At 27.8% G+C, this 20,122-nt stretch overlaps 4 protein-coding genes across 10 annotated transcripts; 3 read left to right on the top strand and 1 right to left on the bottom strand.

Moving 5' to 3' along the window:
* The first annotated feature begins 4,013 nt into the window (after positions 1 to 4,013).
* Positions 4,014 to 5,474, top strand: Ccdc58 (Coiled-coil domain-containing 58). 2 transcript variants are annotated; one of them, XM_083100820.1, is made up of 2 exons: positions 4,014 to 4,180; positions 4,872 to 5,474. In XM_083100820.1, exons 1-2 carry the CDS (start codon positions 4,136 to 4,138, stop codon positions 5,271 to 5,273), a joined length of 447 nt encoding a protein of 148 aa, XP_082956946.1. In that variant the 5' UTR covers positions 4,014 to 4,135; the 3' UTR covers positions 5,274 to 5,474. The 2 variants fall into 2 exon arrangements, with proteins under 2 accessions (XP_082956946.1, XP_082956947.1); XM_083100821.1 differs by lacking the exon at positions 4,014 to 4,180 and adding an exon at positions 4,373 to 4,517.
* Positions 5,475 to 7,439: 1,965 nt separating this feature from the next.
* Positions 7,440 to 10,848, bottom strand: LOC145972311 (UPF0389 protein CG9231). 3 transcript variants are annotated; one of them, XM_083100822.1, is made up of 4 exons: positions 10,704 to 10,848; positions 8,825 to 8,976; positions 8,178 to 8,271; positions 7,440 to 7,831 (listed from the first exon to the last, which is right to left on the bottom strand). In XM_083100822.1, the coding sequence occupies exons 2-4, from the start codon at positions 8,973 to 8,975 to the stop codon at positions 7,642 to 7,644; spliced, it is 435 nt and encodes a 144-aa protein (XP_082956948.1). In that variant the 5' UTR covers position 8,976; positions 10,704 to 10,848; the 3' UTR covers positions 7,440 to 7,641. The 3 variants fall into 3 exon arrangements, with proteins under 3 accessions (XP_082956948.1, XP_082956949.1, XP_082956950.1); XM_083100823.1 differs by lacking the exon at positions 10,704 to 10,848 and adding an exon at positions 10,520 to 10,657; XM_083100824.1 differs by lacking the exon at positions 10,704 to 10,848 and adding an exon at positions 9,940 to 9,958.
* A 143-nt stretch (positions 10,849 to 10,991) lies between these two features.
* Positions 10,992 to 14,434, top strand: LOC145972303 (uncharacterized). The gene is made up of 6 exons (XM_083100806.1): positions 10,992 to 11,257; positions 11,346 to 11,610; positions 11,681 to 11,885; positions 12,229 to 13,417; positions 13,513 to 13,763; positions 13,830 to 14,434. The coding sequence occupies exons 1-6, from the start codon at positions 11,225 to 11,227 to the stop codon at positions 13,984 to 13,986; spliced, it is 2,100 nt and encodes a 699-aa protein (XP_082956932.1). The 5' UTR covers positions 10,992 to 11,224; the 3' UTR covers positions 13,987 to 14,434.
* A 2,123-nt stretch (positions 14,435 to 16,557) lies between these two features.
* Positions 16,558 to 18,686, top strand: LOC145972308 (uncharacterized). Of its 4 annotated transcripts, none has more exons than XR_014439127.1 (6): positions 16,558 to 16,726; positions 16,849 to 17,084; positions 17,385 to 17,462; positions 17,564 to 17,638; positions 17,718 to 18,227; positions 18,389 to 18,686. XR_014439127.1 is itself a non-coding variant. In XM_083100817.1 (6 exons), the coding sequence occupies exons 1-6, from the start codon at positions 16,653 to 16,655 to the stop codon at positions 18,049 to 18,051; spliced, it is 693 nt and encodes a 230-aa protein (XP_082956943.1). In that variant the 5' UTR covers positions 16,560 to 16,652; the 3' UTR covers positions 18,052 to 18,308. The 4 variants fall into 4 exon arrangements, 3 of the variants coding, with proteins under 3 accessions (XP_082956942.1, XP_082956943.1, XP_082956944.1); XM_083100817.1 differs by lacking the exon at positions 18,389 to 18,686 and having other exon boundaries at positions 16,560 to 16,726; positions 17,718 to 17,923; positions 18,028 to 18,308; XM_083100816.1 differs by lacking the exon at positions 18,389 to 18,686 and having other exon boundaries at positions 17,718 to 18,308.
* Positions 18,687 to 20,122: the final 1,436 nt, after the last annotated feature.

Here is a 20,122-nt window from a genome sequence, read left to right as displayed (position 1 = left end):
TATATATATATATAATATTATATATTATTTAATAAATAAATAAATAAATATATATATATATATATATTATATATTAAACAATATTAAATATATATAAATTTAAAAATAATATAATAAATACAAAAATAATATGACATTAGTCACAACACAACTTCGCACAATACATGTGAGCTGAACTTTGATGTCAATGATTGGAGTCGAATTATTAACCGATCATTATCGGGAATAACCGAATTCAACCGAAGTTCATAGAGTCCTCCCTTACCGCGAATATCAAAGCTCCCCTCGTCCTAATCGATAGCTAATGCTCCGTCTATCTATTCAGATGTCAATGCTATCTACAGTCACCCTGGCGAAAATAAGAAACTTTATAAAGCGTTAACAACCGTTGAGTGAGGGTTTTCTGAGAGTTTATATGCTTTTCAAACTTTGTAAGAGCACTTACATAACGCTGTTGGGTTTTGAATGCTTATCAAACGCTGCAGTGTTGCAATTTTTGTTCTACAAACTCTTTATATAATGTTACATGAAAGTTTTGCAATGCTGAGGTAACATTTTTCAGAGTACGTTCAGTAAACGTTGATACATCTTCGTGTACAGAGTTTACTCAGACTTTTCAAACGTTTACGTTTACGCTATAACGTACAAACGTCTTTTAAACGCTGCAGTGTTGCAATTTTTGTTCTACAAACTCTTTACTAATCGTTTTTAAACTCTCGACGAACTTCCACAAATGTTCATGTAAACGCCAAACAAACGTCTCATTTTTGCCAGGGCAAAGCTGCCAGATCTCCGCAAGCAACATGCAACGCGTAGTGGAGGGGGTAACGAGGATGTGAGCGTAAGCGTACGTGTGAGCTCGGCGCTTCGGCTAGCTTCGGATAGTAGAAGAGAACAGAATACAGTTTTCTGTCTTCTTCCTACCAAGCTAGCAACGAAAGGCGGGCGACGCGCGACGATTCTCGCTTCCCGATATCTCAATGCGTGCGACAACGTTAAGGTCCATATTCTGAATCCTCTTTTATTGATAAAAGTGCCTTTAAAAGTGGCTTATAAGCCTTCTGATTGGCTGTAAGCCACTTTTAGAGGCACTTTTATCGATAAAAGAGGATTCAGAATATGGACCTAAATGTTTTTCCCTTATAGCTTTTTATATTATACACATATTTTTTAATTGATAAATATATTTTTTATCTGATAAATATTAATCTATTTAATATATTTTTTAACTGATAATTTAATCATATATATATAAAATTATTTTTTATTATATATAAATAGATCGCATTATGCAGCCTTTATAACATATAAAACGTTTGACCCAACAAAATTAAATAATATAATTAAATAATATAATTTATCTATTTCATATAAAATTTTACATAAAAATTTCATATAAAAATTTTATTTATATTTAAATTTGCTTATTGCACTTTACATTTTAAATAGATAATTTAAAATGTAAAGTGCAATAAACAAGTTTAAATAGGTAATGGATTATTTTCGTTTATTCGCCGGACATTTACTTGTCCGATTTATAAAGTCAATTTAATATCTGAAGCTCCTGCAATGAGATCAGAAATTAAATTGAACAGTATATTTTTATTCTTGTTTGTTACACCCTTCTTGCAAACTTTATATAATTCTCATAACTAAAACTTAAGTACGAGAAAGATAGCGCATTGCCCGTCGCATAGCGGTAAACGAACGAACTAACACATTCTTGTTTGCTCGCGCGAAACTTTGATGTCCAAGATCGGACATCTTATGGACGTCCAAATATTGGCCGTTAACGGATGTCTGGAATCAGATGTACTATGGACGTCCATTTCATGTCCATGGACGTGCGGACGTAAAATGGACATAAAATGAACGTCCATAGGATGTCCTGTGTTATCTGGGTTTATTATTATTGTTAAAGCTACGCACTTATTATTATTATTATTATTATTATTATTATTATTATTATTAAATATATATATTATTATATTTATTATTATTATTATATTATTATTATTATTATTATTATTATTATTATTATTATTATTATTATTATTAAAGTTACGTATACATATTTAATATATTAAAGCAGTAAAAATACACATTTAAAAATTCAGTTCAATTTCTTCCGCTATTTCTTCCGCTTCAATATATCGAATATGTATAATAATAAATTCCTAATTTGATCACAGTAAAATAATAATAATAATAATAATAAATATAATAACATATTATTTAATAATAATAATAATAATAATAATAATAAATGTGTAGCTTTAATAATAATAATAAATCCACACTACATAATTTCAGCTTTTAACTTGCTTTAATTGTACACATTATATTTCGGCCTTCGTTACGGTCGATTCAATTAACTGACATCTATGTATCAATCAATATATTAAAATTGCGATCGGTAATCTCCCGTATGATAAAAAGATTGACACAACCATTAAAACTCACCCTGTATATATGTATACAGGGTTTTCGAAAAGTCCCGAAACGGTCGAATATCTAAAAAATAAAGCATTTTAGAGAAAAATGTTTCAAATAAAAGTTGTTTGGTTTAAAGAGAGCTATAAAACGGTGGCAATGGTTTGACCTTTAATAGTCGCTGGAAGGTCACGTGAAGGTTACCACCAACTTTTTAAATGGGATACCCTATATACTTTTGCATATTCTTGTAGCTCATCTCAAGAGCTTTCCAAAACATTATAATTAAGTTAGTTTTCATTAAGTACTTTCCGAGTTATGAGGCTTGAAATCATTTCTTAATTTTACATAAACAATAAAATATCTAGTAAAATATTCATTTTTCGATTATCTTACCTTAATACTTTTATGTACAAAATAATGAGAGGAATCAATTGGTGTAAAGAAAATACAGTTATTTTTAAGAAAAAATATGTAATTGTTAATTGCAAATTACATATTTTTTCTCCGAAACAACTATGTTTTTTCTTTACACCTATTGATTCCTCTCATTATTTTGTACATAAAAGTATTAAGATAAGATAATCGAAAAATGAATATTTTACTAGATATTTTATTGTTTATGTAAAATTAAGAAATGATTTCAAGCCTCATAACTCGGAAAGTACTTAATGAAAACTAACTTAATTATAATGTTTTGGAAAGCTCTTGAGATAAGCTATAAGAATACATAATAAAAAATAGGGGGTTCCATTTAAAAAATTAAATCTTCATGTGACATTTTTGCTTATTACTTAATAATTATTGCGAATTTTGCAAAATGGTAGAGGACTTTTCTTCTTAGTTTGACCCAATCTATCATCACTTTTCATTTGGTCCCTCACGAATCGAACACCCTGTATATATGTATGCATGCCTACAGGGTGATAGACCGAATATCTTGCATCTCGTCGTTATGTTTATACGATATCGATATAATTGAAAAAAGATAATGTCGTTATTGATCTATGATACTATGATTATGGAGTTACTAAAAAAATAATCAAAATAAAATTGACATTATGCTATCTCTCTATCCCGCTGATGATCCTGTCCATAATATATGAAGTATCGATATGAGAAAGCAACAAGTTATCAAGTCTAATAGGCACCCGTATCTTATATATAAGTATATTTGTTCACCCTATTATCTATGATCCTACTGTTATTATTTATCAACATATAATATTTAATCGCATATATAATTTTAATTATAATTTAAACATATATATACACATATGTATACATGCAAATATAAAATTCACAAAAAGTGGGCGCCCGTTAATCTTGTTGCATTACTGCTTTCTGCCACGAGAGGCCAGAAAGCATTTTCAGGCCGTATCTCAGTCGTAAAACAATATGTTAGAGGAACAAGGATAGCATAATTGTCGGTCCTTTTCTATCTTTCTTCTCTGCGGTGCGTCCGCGTGAGCAATGCAATGGTGTTTATACGTATACGGACATACACCTCTACATAGAGACCAAGAATTTATTTCTCAGGTTGGTAACCTTGAAACCGGAGTTTCGCATTGTCACCGCATGAGGTCTCCAATATCAATTCGAAGTTTGCCTGTCACTTTAGCCGACTCTTAACGGATTCGAAGCGAAAATAGTATCAAACAGAACGAATCAATTTAATGTTCATACCATTTCTAACCTAAAAATGACAGCCACGAGTGTGGAGTGTGGCGATTTTTTAGAATTTCAGGTATTTCTTCGAAAGTAAAGCTTAAGTAATATTCACGTACTCCTACACTGCATTATACAAATATAACAAACAAATATGTATTTGATAATATTCAAATTATTAAAAAATAATATTAAAGATTTTTATATGCTTAGGCCCATATTCTGAATCCTCTTTTATCGATAAAAGTGCTTCTAAAAGCGGCCTGTAGCCAATCAGAAGGCTTATATGCCACTTTTAGAGGCACTTTTATCGATAAAAGAGGATTCAGAATATGGGCCTTAATGTTGGGGCTGGTATCTTATATATTTATTATATATTATATGAAAGAAATATATAATGTGTATAATATGAAAAGGTAATTTTGATTTAATAATAAAATCTTGTGTGTGTATATGTACACATAGGACTTTTTTCTGAGGTTAGAAAAATAAATAATTGTAACTGCAGATGTACATGAAAACATGCAAAAATGTGTGTAAACGTATAATGCAAATATATATATGTGTGTGTGTGTGGGTTATATATATATATATATATATATATATATATATATATATATATATATATATATATAAAATTAAAACTCAAATATAAAAAATACACATGCACACACATATAAAATAGATTTTTATATCATTTTAAAATACATAATATAAAAATATAAACATCATTACTCAAATATGAATATAAAAATCATATTGTATTTCAGGATACATTAAAAAAAATGCGATTGTTAGATGACAAAATAATTTACACATTGAACACTGCAATTCCTACTGAATCTTTCAAAGGCCAAGTAGATTCTATTGCGCAATGTAAAGACTTATTCCAACAAATAAAATCCATACATACACAAAGAGAACAAGCAATTACGAAGTGTTTGAACATTGCTAAAGGAAGAGTAATGCAATTAAAAAATTTGAGAGACAATGGTGATGAAAGACCAACATTAATAAAAAATTTGAGAAATGAACAAACTACATTGAGACTATTACAAGCCGAGCTTAATATAGAAGAAGTTCTAAAAAGACGTACAGTACAAGTTTATTATGAAAGATGCCGTGGATTTTATAAACCGTCACATGTCAACACAGAAGTAATAAATAAATAAAATTGATAGTATATTGATATATGGTTATGTAATATAATATTTCAATTGTTACAATATAATTATATAATTAATTTGTTTATGTTCAGAATCATTGTTATTTTGTAATGAAGGTATACAATATATATCAATTTTTTTATAAGCAAGAATTCTCTATTCTTACTGTATCATTTACAAGAATAAATAAAAATATGTATATATAAATCATATAATGAAGAGATTGTATATTCATTGTTATCCATTTTGTATATAACTAATTTAAATACTCACTAAAGAGAATCAAGTATTCATCCCAGCAAACACAGAATATTACGGCAACATTGCGGCAATATTACAACATTGCAGCAATGTTGCTACAATATTCTGTGTTTGCTGGGATAATATATACAAGATGACAACTAGGAAATTGCTAAAACTTTTTTATATTTGCTCTATATCATTTTAAGCATATATTATCAGTTTTGTGACTTAAAGAAGTATCAATTTTATTCTAACAACCATCAAAATCATTGTATGCTATCAGTCATGTGTGTGCTGTCTAAAGACTTTTATATATTATATTATACCTAGCAGTTATTGAAAGATAGCCATTTACACTTGGGTAAAATATATAGGTTGAATTAATATACTAACTATATTTTAACATAGAATGTTATTCAATTTGTTGGCAGTTGCTAAAATATAAGCTATTTTTGTATATAGATAGGTATTGATTGATATTCTGTTCATTAATGCAGTAATTAAATTTTATCCAATTGCAAATGATTTATCCTAGCTTCACCGTTAGTAGTTTAGTATAATATATAGAAGTTCTGTAGTGCTATTACACTGCAGAAAAAGGTTTCTTTAATCAAATACTATTATATTAAAGGTAAATCATATACAAATGTATCGTAATTTTCATAGTAAATATAAAACAAAACGAATTTTATTCAAAAACACTTTTAAGAGACGAGTTTCAACTTTTTTACATTTATGATAATTAGAAAGTTGTAGAAATTACTTGATTGTTAAAGACAAGTAGATAAAAATTAAAAATCAAATTGTTTTAAGTATAAAAAAATTGTCAATTAACATACCATATAAAAATAATATATAAAAAAATTTAATAATCAAATTTTACATTTTCAAAAAAATAAAGATCAATTGTAGACAAAATTTAATTAACAAATTACTTTATATAATTTTTGTATTATATATTAGCAAAATTGACAGATGTACTAAAAATAGTTTGATTTAGAAAATTTTAGCTATTTGTTCCCAAATAACACCCAAGGTTCAGCAACTTCCTAATTTTGTCACCCTATAAACCAAAATATTCTATAGATAAATATATATAATTTTACAACAGATGCGCATATATATGCGCGCGTGTACGTGCACATGTATAATGATGTAGTGTAGCTTATTTTATTTCGTTGAGAAGAAATACCACGTTTTAGAACATCTATTATTTATTACACAAATGTAAATAATTAAATATTTATAAAAAACCGAAGACCATTCGAAAATGAACTTTCAATAAGTTTGCAAAATAAGATAAAAAACAAGAAAAACATTTCATTCATTCTTCGGTATATTGCCCTCTCCCCTCCCTTCACGTCGATCCTATTAGGATCAAAATTAGAATTAAACATTCCGGCATCAACTGGTAAAGTAAAAGTATATTAATCAATAGAGTATCATAAATTAGGGAAGGAGAAAGAATAAGGATAACGAAGGTGGAGCGGCTATATCACGTATAATTTCAAATATGCTTTATCAGAATTCGAATTCGGGATTTTTCACACGGCAGGTAATCACTCTGCCGCCTCAGCTATCCACGTGAAAAACATATCATTTTAAAAATTACATATATATACTACTTTTCGACATAATCGCTTTTCGAATTGAAGCCCTAGTTGTAACGTGACAAACTTTATACTTTTATTTTTATGCTTTCATCAAAGTACAATGCTACATTATGATGTGCTTTAATTTGATGACGATTTGATGACGATTATGTTAAAAAGTAATATATATAAGTAACTTTTGTGTATATATGATAAAATGCTTTCCTTGTTTTCTATTTTGCAAGCCTGCCAGAGGTTAATAATCCAAATAAATCTGATTTGTGAAAAACATTTTAAAATAATGACAAATAACAATAAAATTGTAATAACAGTCGAATATAATACGATTAATTTATTATATTTGTACCTTTCAAAAAAATTTACTTCATGTATATACATACATATATATGTACATACATACATACATACATACATACATACATAGGTACATACATACATACATACATACACACATACACACATATATATATATATATACTTCTAATTTATATTCTCTACATTTTTCTACATTTACATATTTATTTATTTTTCTCCTGCGCTAATATTTCCTTAAGCCAATCCTCTCTTTGTTTATCTAAAGTTTCTCCTTTTGCAGCTTGTTTTTTTCCAAGTATTACAGTACATATACAACCAATTAAAGTAGCAACAATCATGTAATTACAGGTCTTAATTCGTGCTTTACTCCTTGCAGTAAGTAAACAATCCACTCTGTTTAAAAAAATATCTATCAAATGATAATTATACAAAAAGTTTAATTAATAAATATTAATAAAATATAAATTATGAATAATATATTAATAAATATAATATAAATTATGAATGCGTTTTTTAACAAACTAACAATTTTTAATAAAAATCATTAATTAAATTTCTTATAATTTGGTAATTATCAATATTAAAATCTCTGCTAAAAAAAAAAACAATTAATTTTAAACTTATTTAAATTTATATTTTGTGTTATTAAGTAATTTTAATCAAACTTATATTTTTCAAAAATGTTTGTATTTTTATTAGACAAATACAAATAATAAAGAAATGTAAATGTAATACATACGTAACATCTTCAGGAACATCTGCAATACTTGGATATCGTTTTACCCAAACTAGTACTCTCTTATCAAAATTAGTCACACGATGCATACGTGATCCTAAAATATAAATATTATGAAAATATATGGTAAGTGTAATATATATGATGTAATATATGATATATATAAAAAACTATATTATTATATTGTTATTAATACATTATTAATAAAATAATTTCTCTTAATAACTTTAATAATAGCTATTTATTCTATAAAGTATTTATTTTAAAACTTAATTCTCTATTGATAAATGCTAAATCATTCATGATTCATATCTTAATAATGTTTTATAAAATTCTTATAATAATTGAAACAAATACATCATATACATTGTAAAAAAATATCAATAATTTTGTTTAAAAAATATTTTTTTTTTAATATTTACAAATAATATTTTAAGAATATTATGTGTGTGTGTATATATATATATATATATATGTGTGTGTGTGTGTGTGTGTGTGTGTGTGTGTGTAACTAAAATCTATTATAAAATTTTAATTTGAGGTACATATTAAAGAAATTTTACTACGAATGACAAAATTGAATCAATTTCGTATACAGTTGTCTGCTGACAAAGAATTGATTCAGGAAAATGAGCTTTTAAACTCTTTACCCAAAACACCATTAGTTTTCTTGACATTTTCAGTGTTCCTTTGTGCAGCAATTTTGTCCATTTTACTAGTTTCTTGTGTAATACTGCTACACGTAAACCATCGCGCTATAGCATGCAACTTGATGCTATTAGCAATTTGTTTCAACAGCATTCTGTGAAAAAATATATTATTAAAAGAATAAAATAAGATATATTTAAAAATTTAATCCTAATTGCTATATAATTATCACATATTTTCAGGACATATCTTCTAAGCATAAGACTTTTTATTACAAAACTTATTATACAAAGTCAAACAGATTAAATTATAGAAACATAATGTATGAAGTAAAAAAAGTTTGTGCAAGTATAAATATGAAAAATTTAAGAACATAAATAGCAAAAATACATTATGAATTGAAGTACATTGTTAATTTATGTATTATTAAATATTGTTGATTTCTCAAGTCAACTTTATATTAATAAAAACCTATTTTATTGTATTGAAAAATTACATTACTTATGAAATATTTATACAAGATGTCCACTTAAATTTTATTAAAGAATTTCCTTAAAATTCCTTCCAGATTTCCAATTTTTTTTATCTTTCCTGATCTTCCATTTCAAAAAATGGAAGATCAGGGAATTTCAAGGAAATTTTTTTATAAGAATAGACATTTTGTATAAATATTCCAGATAAAAAAAAAATAAAAAATTTTTAGGTTAACTTTTTGAAATAAGTTTTTTGTTCTTACATATATTTTTTAGCATTTTTTACTTGTATGAAGGAAAAACATAGAGCCTCTTAAATTTTAAATATTAGATTTGTAAATGTACTAAAAAAACTAAATAACTTCTGTAAGATTAACATTTTCTACTTTTATAAAATTTTTATCTTTTATTATTAAAAATTACATTAAAAAATTGTATTTTATATTCAATATTTTGTTCACATTTCGAAGAAATGTAATCAAGTTTAGATAAGAAATTATAAACAAATATAATATATTTATATTTTCAAATATATAATTCACTTGGCTTCTTAATTGTTTACAATATAAAAGCAAAATTATCAAAGAGATTTTTTTTAAAGAAATTTTCTGAGTTCTAACAAAATTTTATACAAATTTCTTCACTTTTCCAGGTACAACAGAAATCCCTTAGAATTCCAGACTTTTCATGTTTTTGCAGAGTATATATATGTATATTATATATATATATATATATATATATATATATATATATATATATATATATATATATATATATAATAGTATAGTGACATTGTAAATCTATGATGTGTTATGCAGTATTATGTATGTATATATTTATTATTCTATTGATGTGGTTCTTAAAGAAGATACATGATTTATATGTATTTTAATGTATATAACAGAATGTCTATATATATAGACATTCTGTTATATACATTAAAATATAACCTATTAAAATACATATAAAACATGTATCTTCTTTAAGAACCACATCAATGGAATAATAAATATATACATACATAATACTGCATAACACATTATAGATTTACACAATGTCACTATACTATTATAATTATTAATATCACAAAATTATATTTTTCAAATTAAGCGAACATGATTATTTAAAAATAAATTCAGAATTATCATGTATCAATTTTATTTCATTTTTTGTTATATTTTTAGATTACGTATTAAAAAAAATATTTATAAAATTATGATGCACCTGATCGTATCTTTTGACAACTGATTTTACTCTATCCTATGTATATGAATTGTATGCAAGTCACATTTATTTATAATTTAATTTTAATTAAATCATAATTTTATATTTTAGACAATATTTTTATCACATTATTATGAAATTTTTTAATGTATATGTAATGTAACATATTATACTATGTACACACTTTTTATTATTCTCAGAGATAGTTTATAATAAATAAATCAGTCGCAATTTTGTCTTATATATAAGATTAGTTCTTTTTAGCTGAATTGGCTGAACTAGTTCAGAAAGTGTACACTGAGGGCCGCTTCGACCAAACTCCGATTAATGCGGCGTCTACAATGAGATTTTAAGGAGACTTAAGGCGTAAGACTTAAGAAATTGACCAATCACAGTCGAGTATTCTCTTAAGGTAGCTCCCTCGCCTACTGCTCTAATCAAATGACTACACGAGAACTATTTTGACTTCGCCAGTGTCGGTAATACAGTTAGTGTGTATACCTATATTGCCTGTATATCAGTGTCGTCGTCGTAAACACGCGACTGTATGCCAGTGCTTCAAAACGATCCATTAGTGCAATTTGTGAAAACGAAAGATGAATGAACACTCTCCAAAATCGCAAAAAAAATCAACGCTACATGCAATAAGGATTTCCAGAGGTCGAAGGAAAGGCCAATTTATGAGAAGAAAAGTATATTTGGGGAATGAGAAAAAAAGCTTTAAAGAGGTTATGCGAGGTTTGTTTACATATTCTAAAACAATTAAAAAAATTGTCAAGTATAATTGTAAATTGTGTATTTGGTATTAAGTCTCAATTACTTTCAGGATAACGTTCAAGTCTCATCTGATGCCAGCTCTGGTACTGCAAGAAGAGAAGTGATTGAAACTTCTTTATTTTCTAAACAAATGTGGTGCAGCAACTGCAATATTCCTCTCTCATTGGATTTTGCAATTGAAAAAGAGCAACGTGGACTAAGCAATCAATACACTGTCAAATGCTGTAGGTGTTCTTTTCTCAAAAGAGTACATACTAATTCAGTATTTGGAAACAAGAATCAGTATGCAACAATAAATGCAAAAGCTGCCATGGGTAACTCATTTATATGATTTTTTATCTTACAATATTTTCATTGAGTCTTCAACTAATTTTTATTTTTTAGGTATGATAGACTCAGGTATCGGAGAGACGCAGTTTAATTTACTGCTATCGGCTCTCAACATTTCACCAGTCTCATCTAATTTAATGAAAAGATATGAAAGGATGGTTGGAAATCAGGTAGAAAAAGTTGCTATAGAAAGTTGCAGTGAATATTTAGAGAAAGAGAAAAATTTAACAAAGGAGGCGAATGATGTAGTTGTTGATGAGTAAGTTAATTGTAAATACACAAATTGTAGATAAACAAATTATAAATGATGAACTTTTTTTAAAAATGATTATGAAGTATCGACAAAAATTTTGTATGCGTATGAAACATAGAGTACTGATTTTTTTTTACATGATTTTACATTCAATATTTTTTATATTATACAAAGGAGTAAAGGGAACATTCTACTTGTTATAAATAACATCTCAAACGCTAATTATTATGTAATAAATTTATACGTACATTATAAATTTTTTAAATATTTATTTCCCTTTTTTCCTTTTTTTCTTAATTTCGTTGCACCTCACACCTTTATCTTTCGATTATTATTTTTGTATTTGGAGAACAGGACAAGGTAAAGACGGATTGTCGTTCGCTTACGATGTAGGATGGCAAAAAAGGGGCACTGGAAGATCTTACAACAGTCAATCGGGTCATGGTGTTTTAATAGGGCACTATTCAAAAAAAATTGTCTCGTATGCGATTCGATCCAAAAGTTGTCGTCGTTGTGATATGGGACACAAGAAAAATGATCATAACTGTAAACAAAATTACGATGAATCTTCCAAAGGCATGGAAGCTGATATAGCTGTTGAGCTATTTACGGAAAATCCATTGTTTGCAAAACATCATGTTTTCGGAGCAAGGCTTATCATGGACAACGATTCGGCTACTATTGCCAGCTTGAGAGCAGTATCAGCCCACAGCATTGAGTTGTGGTCTGATAAAAATCATTCTGTCAAGGCGTTTTCAAATTCGATGTATGGAATGTCTTTACCGAAACCAATGATAGAGTATTTCACAAATACTCTAAGCAACGCCATAGCAGAAAATAAAAATCGGCCCCAAGATCTCGCCGAATCTTTAAAATCAATTATTCCTCACGCTTTTGGTGACCATGCGTACTGCAAATTCCACGAAGAAAAAGAAAATTATGAATATAAAAGACTCCCAGGTAAAAAACCACTCGAAGGCCAATCTCTTAGAACTTCTTTAGAAGAGTTGATGGGACGCTACATTAATAATGTAGACAAACTGGCGCCTGCTGCTTCAACCCAAATTAATGAAAATTTCAATAATATTGTGGCAAATAAATGTCCGAAATCCAAGCACTATTCAGGATCAGAATCTTTAAATTATCGCGTGGCTGCAGCAGTGTGTCAAAAAAATTCGGGGCACACTTATATTGACGAGGTTTTTAAAAAAGTAGGTGTCAGTCCAACGCACGCAGGTTTAAAATTTAGAAAAATCAAAGAAAATAAAGTTAAGAAGAAAAGATTATTCACAAGCAGTCGAGACGGTAAAGTAAAACGGAAATTATTGAAAAACAAAAAGTCATCAAAAAGCAATGTTCGACGCAATGAAGGAGTAAGTTACGAAAGTAATATTGGTCTTAGTGGAGTATTCGATATACCGATCGACAGAGTTGAGCCTTCTTCAAGTAGTCCGTCAGAAAATGAAGTCAAAAATTTTAAAATAGTTTTTTTCGACATTGAAACTACTGGTCTTAGTGCTTCTGACCAAATAATTCAAGTATATATACATATATAAATTGCATCTACAATAAATTAATATTCATAAACTTAATCTAATGTTAAAATTTTCTCAAATAATATTTTTTATTTAAGATTGCAGCTTTCGACGGTCTATCTACTTTTAATGTTTACTCGGTTCCGACAGTGCCAATGAAAGCTAAAGCTGCCGAAAAAACTGGGTTGACGGTAAAAAAAGGAGAGCTCTTCCTGCGGGGAAATAAATTAGATACTACATCGAAAGAGGCAGCTTTTAGCGAATTTTTAAACTATTTAGAAAATGTAAAAAATCTTCACTCCGTTGATGAGCCGTGTAACATAATATTAGTCGGTCACAATGTTATAAGGTAATTTAATAACTCTAAATTGCGGCTATGCTATTTCATTTAATTATAATTCATCTTTTATTATAGTTTCGATGCAGTAAGAATTACAAGTCTCGCAAATCAATTAGGGCTCTATGAAAAATTTAGAGATTTAGTGTATGGATACACGGACACGCTAAGATTGATAAAAAAAAAATTCCGAAACCAAAAGACGTCGAAATGTCATACTCCGAGGAAAATTTAGTAAAAAAGTACTTACCAAAAGAAAATATACAATCCCTCCACGATGCTTTACAAGATATTTTGATTCTTAAAAAATTAGTGGATATTTTAGGTATTTCAGATGATGAAATAAAAAAAGAATGCATAAGCCTTAGAAAAATTGAATGCGAAAAAATAAAAAAAATTAATATACAAACAAATAAAGCATCATTACAATTTTTAAACAATATTATTAAACCTAGAATTATTATGAAAATGGCAAGAGAAGGCATAAATCAAAAAGTTCTTTTTGACACCTATAAAAAAGACTCTACTAATGGGATAAAAGTATTATTATCAACGAGTGTCAATCGTAAAGTCCGAGTGACGTCTGAAATAAATATAATTAGTATAATACATGATAAAATTAAAACTTTATGTGATGTTTAGTTAAGTGCTTTTATTTATTTATTAGAATATGCCAAAAAAATCTCCAGATGTGTTCAAAGTATTTGTTAAAATCAATTTTAAAAAGTAAAATATTTATTTAGAATAAAAAAATCTTGCTTTTATTTGTTCATTCATTTGTAACCCTTCCATTTATCATAATTGGTACGATTCGTTTTTCAAAATTCGCGCGCTTGAGTACAAGAACATGGAGGCCCGACAGACTTCCTCTCATAACCGTGAAACCAATGTTTACTTTCTTTTTTGACAAATATCTCGAAAAAATGGGTGCTAAGAATTTAGTACGGTTAGTACAATCTGGAGAATTCTCAGCGCTACTAAAGCGCTACCAATGCGCGCATTGGTTAAATCGGAACGATTTTCTATGCAGTCTACGCGCTTCATGCATAATTCGGAACGCACCCTATAACGCTATCTACCATTGACATCTGAATGATAGACGGAGCCATTTGAGAGGGGTAAAGGTGAAAGCACATAAAATTGCATAGGCGCATAACCATAAGCATAAAGAAATTGATTGATCCACAAATATATGCATAAGAAAATGAACCAATCAATTTTCTTATGCTTATGGTTATGTGCTCCTGCAATTTTATGTGCTTTCACCTTAAAGGTGAAAGCACATAAAATTGTATAGGCGCATAACCATAAGCATAAGGAAATTGATTGGTCCACAAATATATGCATAAGAAAATGAACCAATCAATTTTCTTATGCTTATGGTTATGCGCTCCTGTAATTTTATGTACTTCCACCTTAAGTCTCCTTAAAATCTCATTGTAGACGCCGCTTAAAGGCTGGTTTATAGAGGTCGTAACCGTATGCCGGTAATTTAGAGGCTGTAAACTTATGCCGAAAATTTTGATGTTCTGGTTTATATAGTTGCTGCATGCCGAAAACCTAAAATATTAAAAGTATAGCCTATCGCTTTATTCGAGTTGTTTATTCAAAACTGTCAAATATCTAACCTTATATCTTTTGAGAAATAGTGGCTTTGATTCTTGATTGATTCTTTTTTATATTTATTAACTTTTTTATATTAAATGGATTCACATAAAATAATTGTGTGTGCAATGTTTATAACAATCCTTGGTTTATATCATGTTGCTAATGCACCAGAAGTACATAAAAGAAAAAAACGTCGTTGGGATGTACGCCCTATAAACAGAAAAAGAGTAACCAAAGGACATTTTCACAATTTATTTTATGACATGAAAAGAATTGATAAAGAACACTTTGCAAAATATACGAGAATGTCGTCCGAATGTTTTTATACATTATTGAGTCTTATTGAACACAAATTAGTCAAACACAGCAATCAACAAACAATAAGTCCTGAACACAGACTTGTTATTACATTATTGTAAGTGTACAAATATTATAAATATTGTAATAGATTATTGTTTTATTATTATTTTATATAATTTTATATTATTTTATGATTTTTATAGTCGCTGTTATAATAATATATAATACACTATAATATTATATATTATAATAATATATAATACACTATAATATTATATTAAATGTATATCTTTATTCATTATTTAGTATTTTGCTCGAACCGAAACACTACACAAATGGATGTACTTAGGCCCATATTCTGAATCCTCTTTTATCGATAAAAGTGCTCCTAAAAGCGGCCTGTAGCCAATCAGAAGGCTTATATGCCACTTTTAGAGGCATTTTTATCGATAAAAGAGGATTCAGAATATGGGCCTTAATTACGTTGACTTGGTTACAACCATAGACTTGAATATAGATTGTAACCAATTTTCACATTTTTTTTCAAGATCGCTTGCCTTATTTCCTGAAAGTTAAAGTTGAGTCAACTTTACAATTACGGTATAAGTCACCGGCATCCGAGAGTTCAGCATGAACAAAAGCATTGAAATTCCAATATTGAACTTTACCGGTTCCGGCATAAGTTAACAGTTACGGCCTCTATAAACCAGCCTTAAGTGTCGTCTACAATGAGATTTTAAGGAGACTTAAGGCGTAAGACTTAAGAAATTGACCAATCACAGTCAAGTATTAAGAGAATACTCGACTGTGATTGGTCAATTTCTTAAGTCTTACGCCTTAAGTCTCCTTAAAATCTCATTGTAGACGCCGCTTTAAGGGGGACAAATGATCATGTGATGTGGTCACGTGATGATATCATCTAATATGGCCGATGCACCACATGTATGCATTCATGCGAATGTATAAAAAGAATATAATTAATAAACATTTATAATGCCGGTGTGTTGCTGCATCAAATACTGTAAAAATACGAAACGGCAAAAAGACTCAAAGATAATATATCGTAGGTAAATGTAATCAATTTAATTTTTTTTATATAGAAGTAACCAAACTTATATTTTGAGTTAACAATTATCACATGATTCCTTTCCTTTTCTATTCTATTCTATATTGTATTTTCTAAATTTAGATTTCCATTTAAAAATAAGGAAATAATAAAATATTGGAGTGCGGCTACGGGGCGAGATAATTGGATTCTATATTCAGATGCCCGAATATGCAGTATGCATTTTGTACATGATGATTATTATGATATAAACAGCAGTAAAAAACGATATTTAAAACCAAATGCAATGCCAACACAAAATGTACATGCAAATATATTACAATATATTCAACAAAGTATTGCACATAAAATTAATGAATGTAAGTAAATATAATATTAAATTATAAACATCAAAAACTGTGGTAATAAAATGATTGATGGAATATCAAATATGAAATAACTTGTACTTTATAATTAGTGCTTTCTATTTAGTAACACAAGTCAACACGAGCATTCCGTCTTTTTTCAACATTAGTGAATAACAAAGATAGAATGATGCTTGTGTTGACTTGTGTCACTAAATGGAAAGCACTAATTGAAAGTTAAAATATATAATATATAATACACATAAATATAAAACATGTTATACACAGATAAACAAAATAAAATGTTTACTGCAGATAATCCAAATAACGATATTTTGGAAGAAGAGGTGACTAATCGAACAACCAGTGATTCTGACGCAGCAATATCAAAAGGTATTTATAAACTTTTAATTTAATTTACTTTGTACTGTTAATTAATAAAATATGTAGTACGCGTGTAACAGTAAACGAAATAAATAAAGCATTTATTACAGATAATCCAAATAATGATATTTTGGAAGAAGAGGTGACTAATCGGACCAGTGATTCTGACGTAGCAATATCAAAATGTATGTAAAAAGTATTTTTGAGATTAATTATTTATATTCTAAATTATTTATTAATTATTGAATGTATAATATATTACAGGTTCAAACTGCAATAATCTATTCCTAGAAAATAAAAAATTACAAAGGATAATAGAAGATCTAAAAATATCACAGGAAACACGACTAAATGAAAATCAGGATGAAAATCAGGATGAAAATAAATCAATGTCTTTATCAAAACCTTTATCATCTTTACCAATAGAAAAATTAAATGAATATATTTTATACTATATAGGTGGATACATAGTAAGAAAATTATCTAATATTGATTGCTATTCTTGCACATTAAGTTTAAGGAAGGATAATAATGAGCATAATTATAGTCATACTAAAACATGCAAAATTTTTAGATTTTTGTAATAACGGTGGTTTAGTTAGCCCATCCAATTGCGTTTACACAATTTGTATGGAAACTGAAAAACAATTAGATATACTAACTGATGGTTATACAACGTTATCTATAAAAAATTTAGATATAAAAGTAATAACTAAAGTTAAGAATAAATTTGCTCTCGATGTGTCAATATTCCCAAATTTAGCATGTGATAATGTAAGTATTTCAGATATGCCACATAAAATACGACTTTTAATTTTAGTTAGTTCTCGATACATTAAAATAAGATTACATTCCTATACGAAATATTATTTACAAGAAATTCTCAAACCTTGTAGAAAAAGATTTCAATTAACAAAACAAATTTTATTTTACAGAGATGTGTAAAACAACTTTAATAAAATTATTTTTTTACTAAATTTATATTTATTTTATTTTTCTATTAACAAATTCTACTTCTATTATAGAATATTATGTATATAAAATTGAGATATAACTAAATTTACATAAAAAATGTAAATATAAAATTTATAAAATAAACAAAATTTAATAAAGTAAAAATTTAATAAAGTAAACATAAAATTTAGAATATACTTAAAAAATTTTTTTTCTTATGATTCGATCATCATTTTGTGTAGCAAAATAAATAATAAATAAATAAATAATTATTTTATATATTTCTATTTTATTTCTCTCCAACTTTGATTCTTTATACTATTTTCCATTTTTCATAAGATATATATAAATATGTAGGTATTTATTTATAATAATTTACTATATATATATATATAACCAAAAAAGAATGAAAAACATATTATTTATAAATATTATTCGAATGTATAGAATAAATTGCGTGTACCGGTACGTGCAAATATATATATATATATATATATACAGGGTGGCCCATTTTAATCCATCCAGTCGAATATCTCGAAAACCAAGCCCGGGAGAGAAAAATGTTTCAGACAAAAGTTGTTTGGTTTCGAGGGGGCCATAAGATGGTACCATTGGTTTGACCTTGAAGAGTCATTTGAAGGTCACGTGAAGGTCACTTCAATTTTTTTAAATGGAACACCCTATATATTTTTACACATTCTTGTAGCTTATCTCGAGAGCTTTCCAAAACACTATAATTAAGTACCTTTTCGTTAAGTACTTTTTGAGTTATGAGGCTTGAAATAATTCCTTAATTTTACATAAACCGTAAAATATCTTGTAAAATATTCATTTTTCGATTATCTTACCTTAATACTTTTATGTACAAAATAATGAGAGGAATCAATTGGTGTAAAGAAAAAACATAGTTATTCCGAAGAAAAAATATGTAATTTGCAATTAATAATTACATATTTTTTCTTAAAAATAACTATGTATTTTCTTTACACCAATTGATTCCTCTCATTATTTTGTACATAAAAGTATTAAGGTAAGATAATCGAAAAATGAATATTTTACAAGATATTTTACGGTTTATGTAAAATTAAGAAATTATTTCAAGCCTCATAACTCAAAAAGTACTTAACGAAAAGGTACTTAATTAGTGTTTTGGAAAGCTCTCGAGATAAGCTACAAGAATATGCAATGACAAATAGTAGGTTCTATTTAAAAAAATTGAAGTGACCTTCACGTGACCTTCAAATGACTCTTCCAGGTCAAACCAATGGTACCATCTTATGGCCCCCTCGAAACCAAACAACTTTTGTCTGAAATATTTTTCTCTCCCGGGCTAGGTTTTCGAGATATTCGACTGGATGGATTAAAATGGGCCACCCTGTATATATATATATATATATATATATATATATATATATATATATATATATATAGATGCTGTGAGTACATGTTGGCACACGCATGTACGTATGCATATATTGGTGTCCCCCTTGCGTCTCACGCATGCGCAAGAATTCTATACATACTTTTCAGAACCATGTACTTCGGTGGAGTTAGCAGTCTAGTGTATATATTGATGTCTGTGATTAAGGCCCAGTTCCACAATTTACTTTAAAGGCCTGTGTCCACGATACTAGAAATCGGTCCGAGTTCTCGATCTGGGGGCCTATTACGGTTTTTGAAACGAAGTGAAAATAATAAAAGTGAGGAAATTTACT

The sequence above is a fragment of the Camponotus vicinus genome, unplaced genomic scaffold (assembly GCF_025532165.1).
Source record: "Camponotus vicinus isolate PSW18456_S1 unplaced genomic scaffold, iyCamVici1.0 SCAF_5, whole genome shotgun sequence".
NCBI lineage: Eukaryota > Metazoa > Arthropoda > Insecta > Hymenoptera > Formicidae > Camponotus > Camponotus vicinus.
This window is presented reverse-complemented; position numbering and strand designations above follow the sequence as displayed.

Bases quoted from the DNA above. Each gene is read 5' to 3' on its own strand.
- Ccdc58 (XM_083100820.1), top strand. From the start codon at position 4,136: ATGACAGCCACGAGTGTGGAGTGTGGCGATTTTTTAGAATTTCAG. The intron at 4,181-4,871 runs GTATTTCTTCGA...ATTGTATTTCAG, and splicing joins GCGATTTTTTAGAATTTCAG to GATACATTAAAAAAAATGCG.
- LOC145972308 (XM_083100816.1), top strand. From the start codon at position 16,653: ATGCCGGTGTGTTGCTGCATCAAATACTGTAAAAATACGAAACGGCAA. The intron at 16,727-16,848 runs GTAAATGTAATC...TTCTAAATTTAG, and splicing joins TCAAAGATAATATATCGTAG to ATTTCCATTTAAAAATAAGG. The intron at 17,639-17,717 runs GTATGTAAAAAG...AATATATTACAG, and splicing joins TGACGTAGCAATATCAAAAT to GTTCAAACTGCAATAATCTA.
- LOC145972303 (XM_083100806.1), top strand. From the start codon at position 11,225: ATGAGAAAAAAAGCTTTAAAGAGGTTATGCGAG. The intron at 11,886-12,228 runs GTAAGTTAATTG...TTGTATTTGGAG, and splicing joins AATGATGTAGTTGTTGATGA to AACAGGACAAGGTAAAGACG. The intron at 13,418-13,512 runs GTATATATACAT...TTTTTATTTAAG, and splicing joins CTTCTGACCAAATAATTCAA to ATTGCAGCTTTCGACGGTCT.
- LOC145972311 (XM_083100822.1), bottom strand. From the start codon at position 8,975: ATGCTGTTGAAACAAATTGCTAATAGCATCAAGTTGCATGCTATAGCG. The intron at 8,272-8,824 runs GTAAAGAGTTTA...TTTATATTTTAG, and splicing joins GAAAACTAATGGTGTTTTGG to GATCACGTATGCATCGTGTG. The intron at 7,832-8,177 runs GTATGTATTACA...TTTTTTAAACAG, and splicing joins GATGTTCCTGAAGATGTTAC to AGTGGATTGTTTACTTACTG.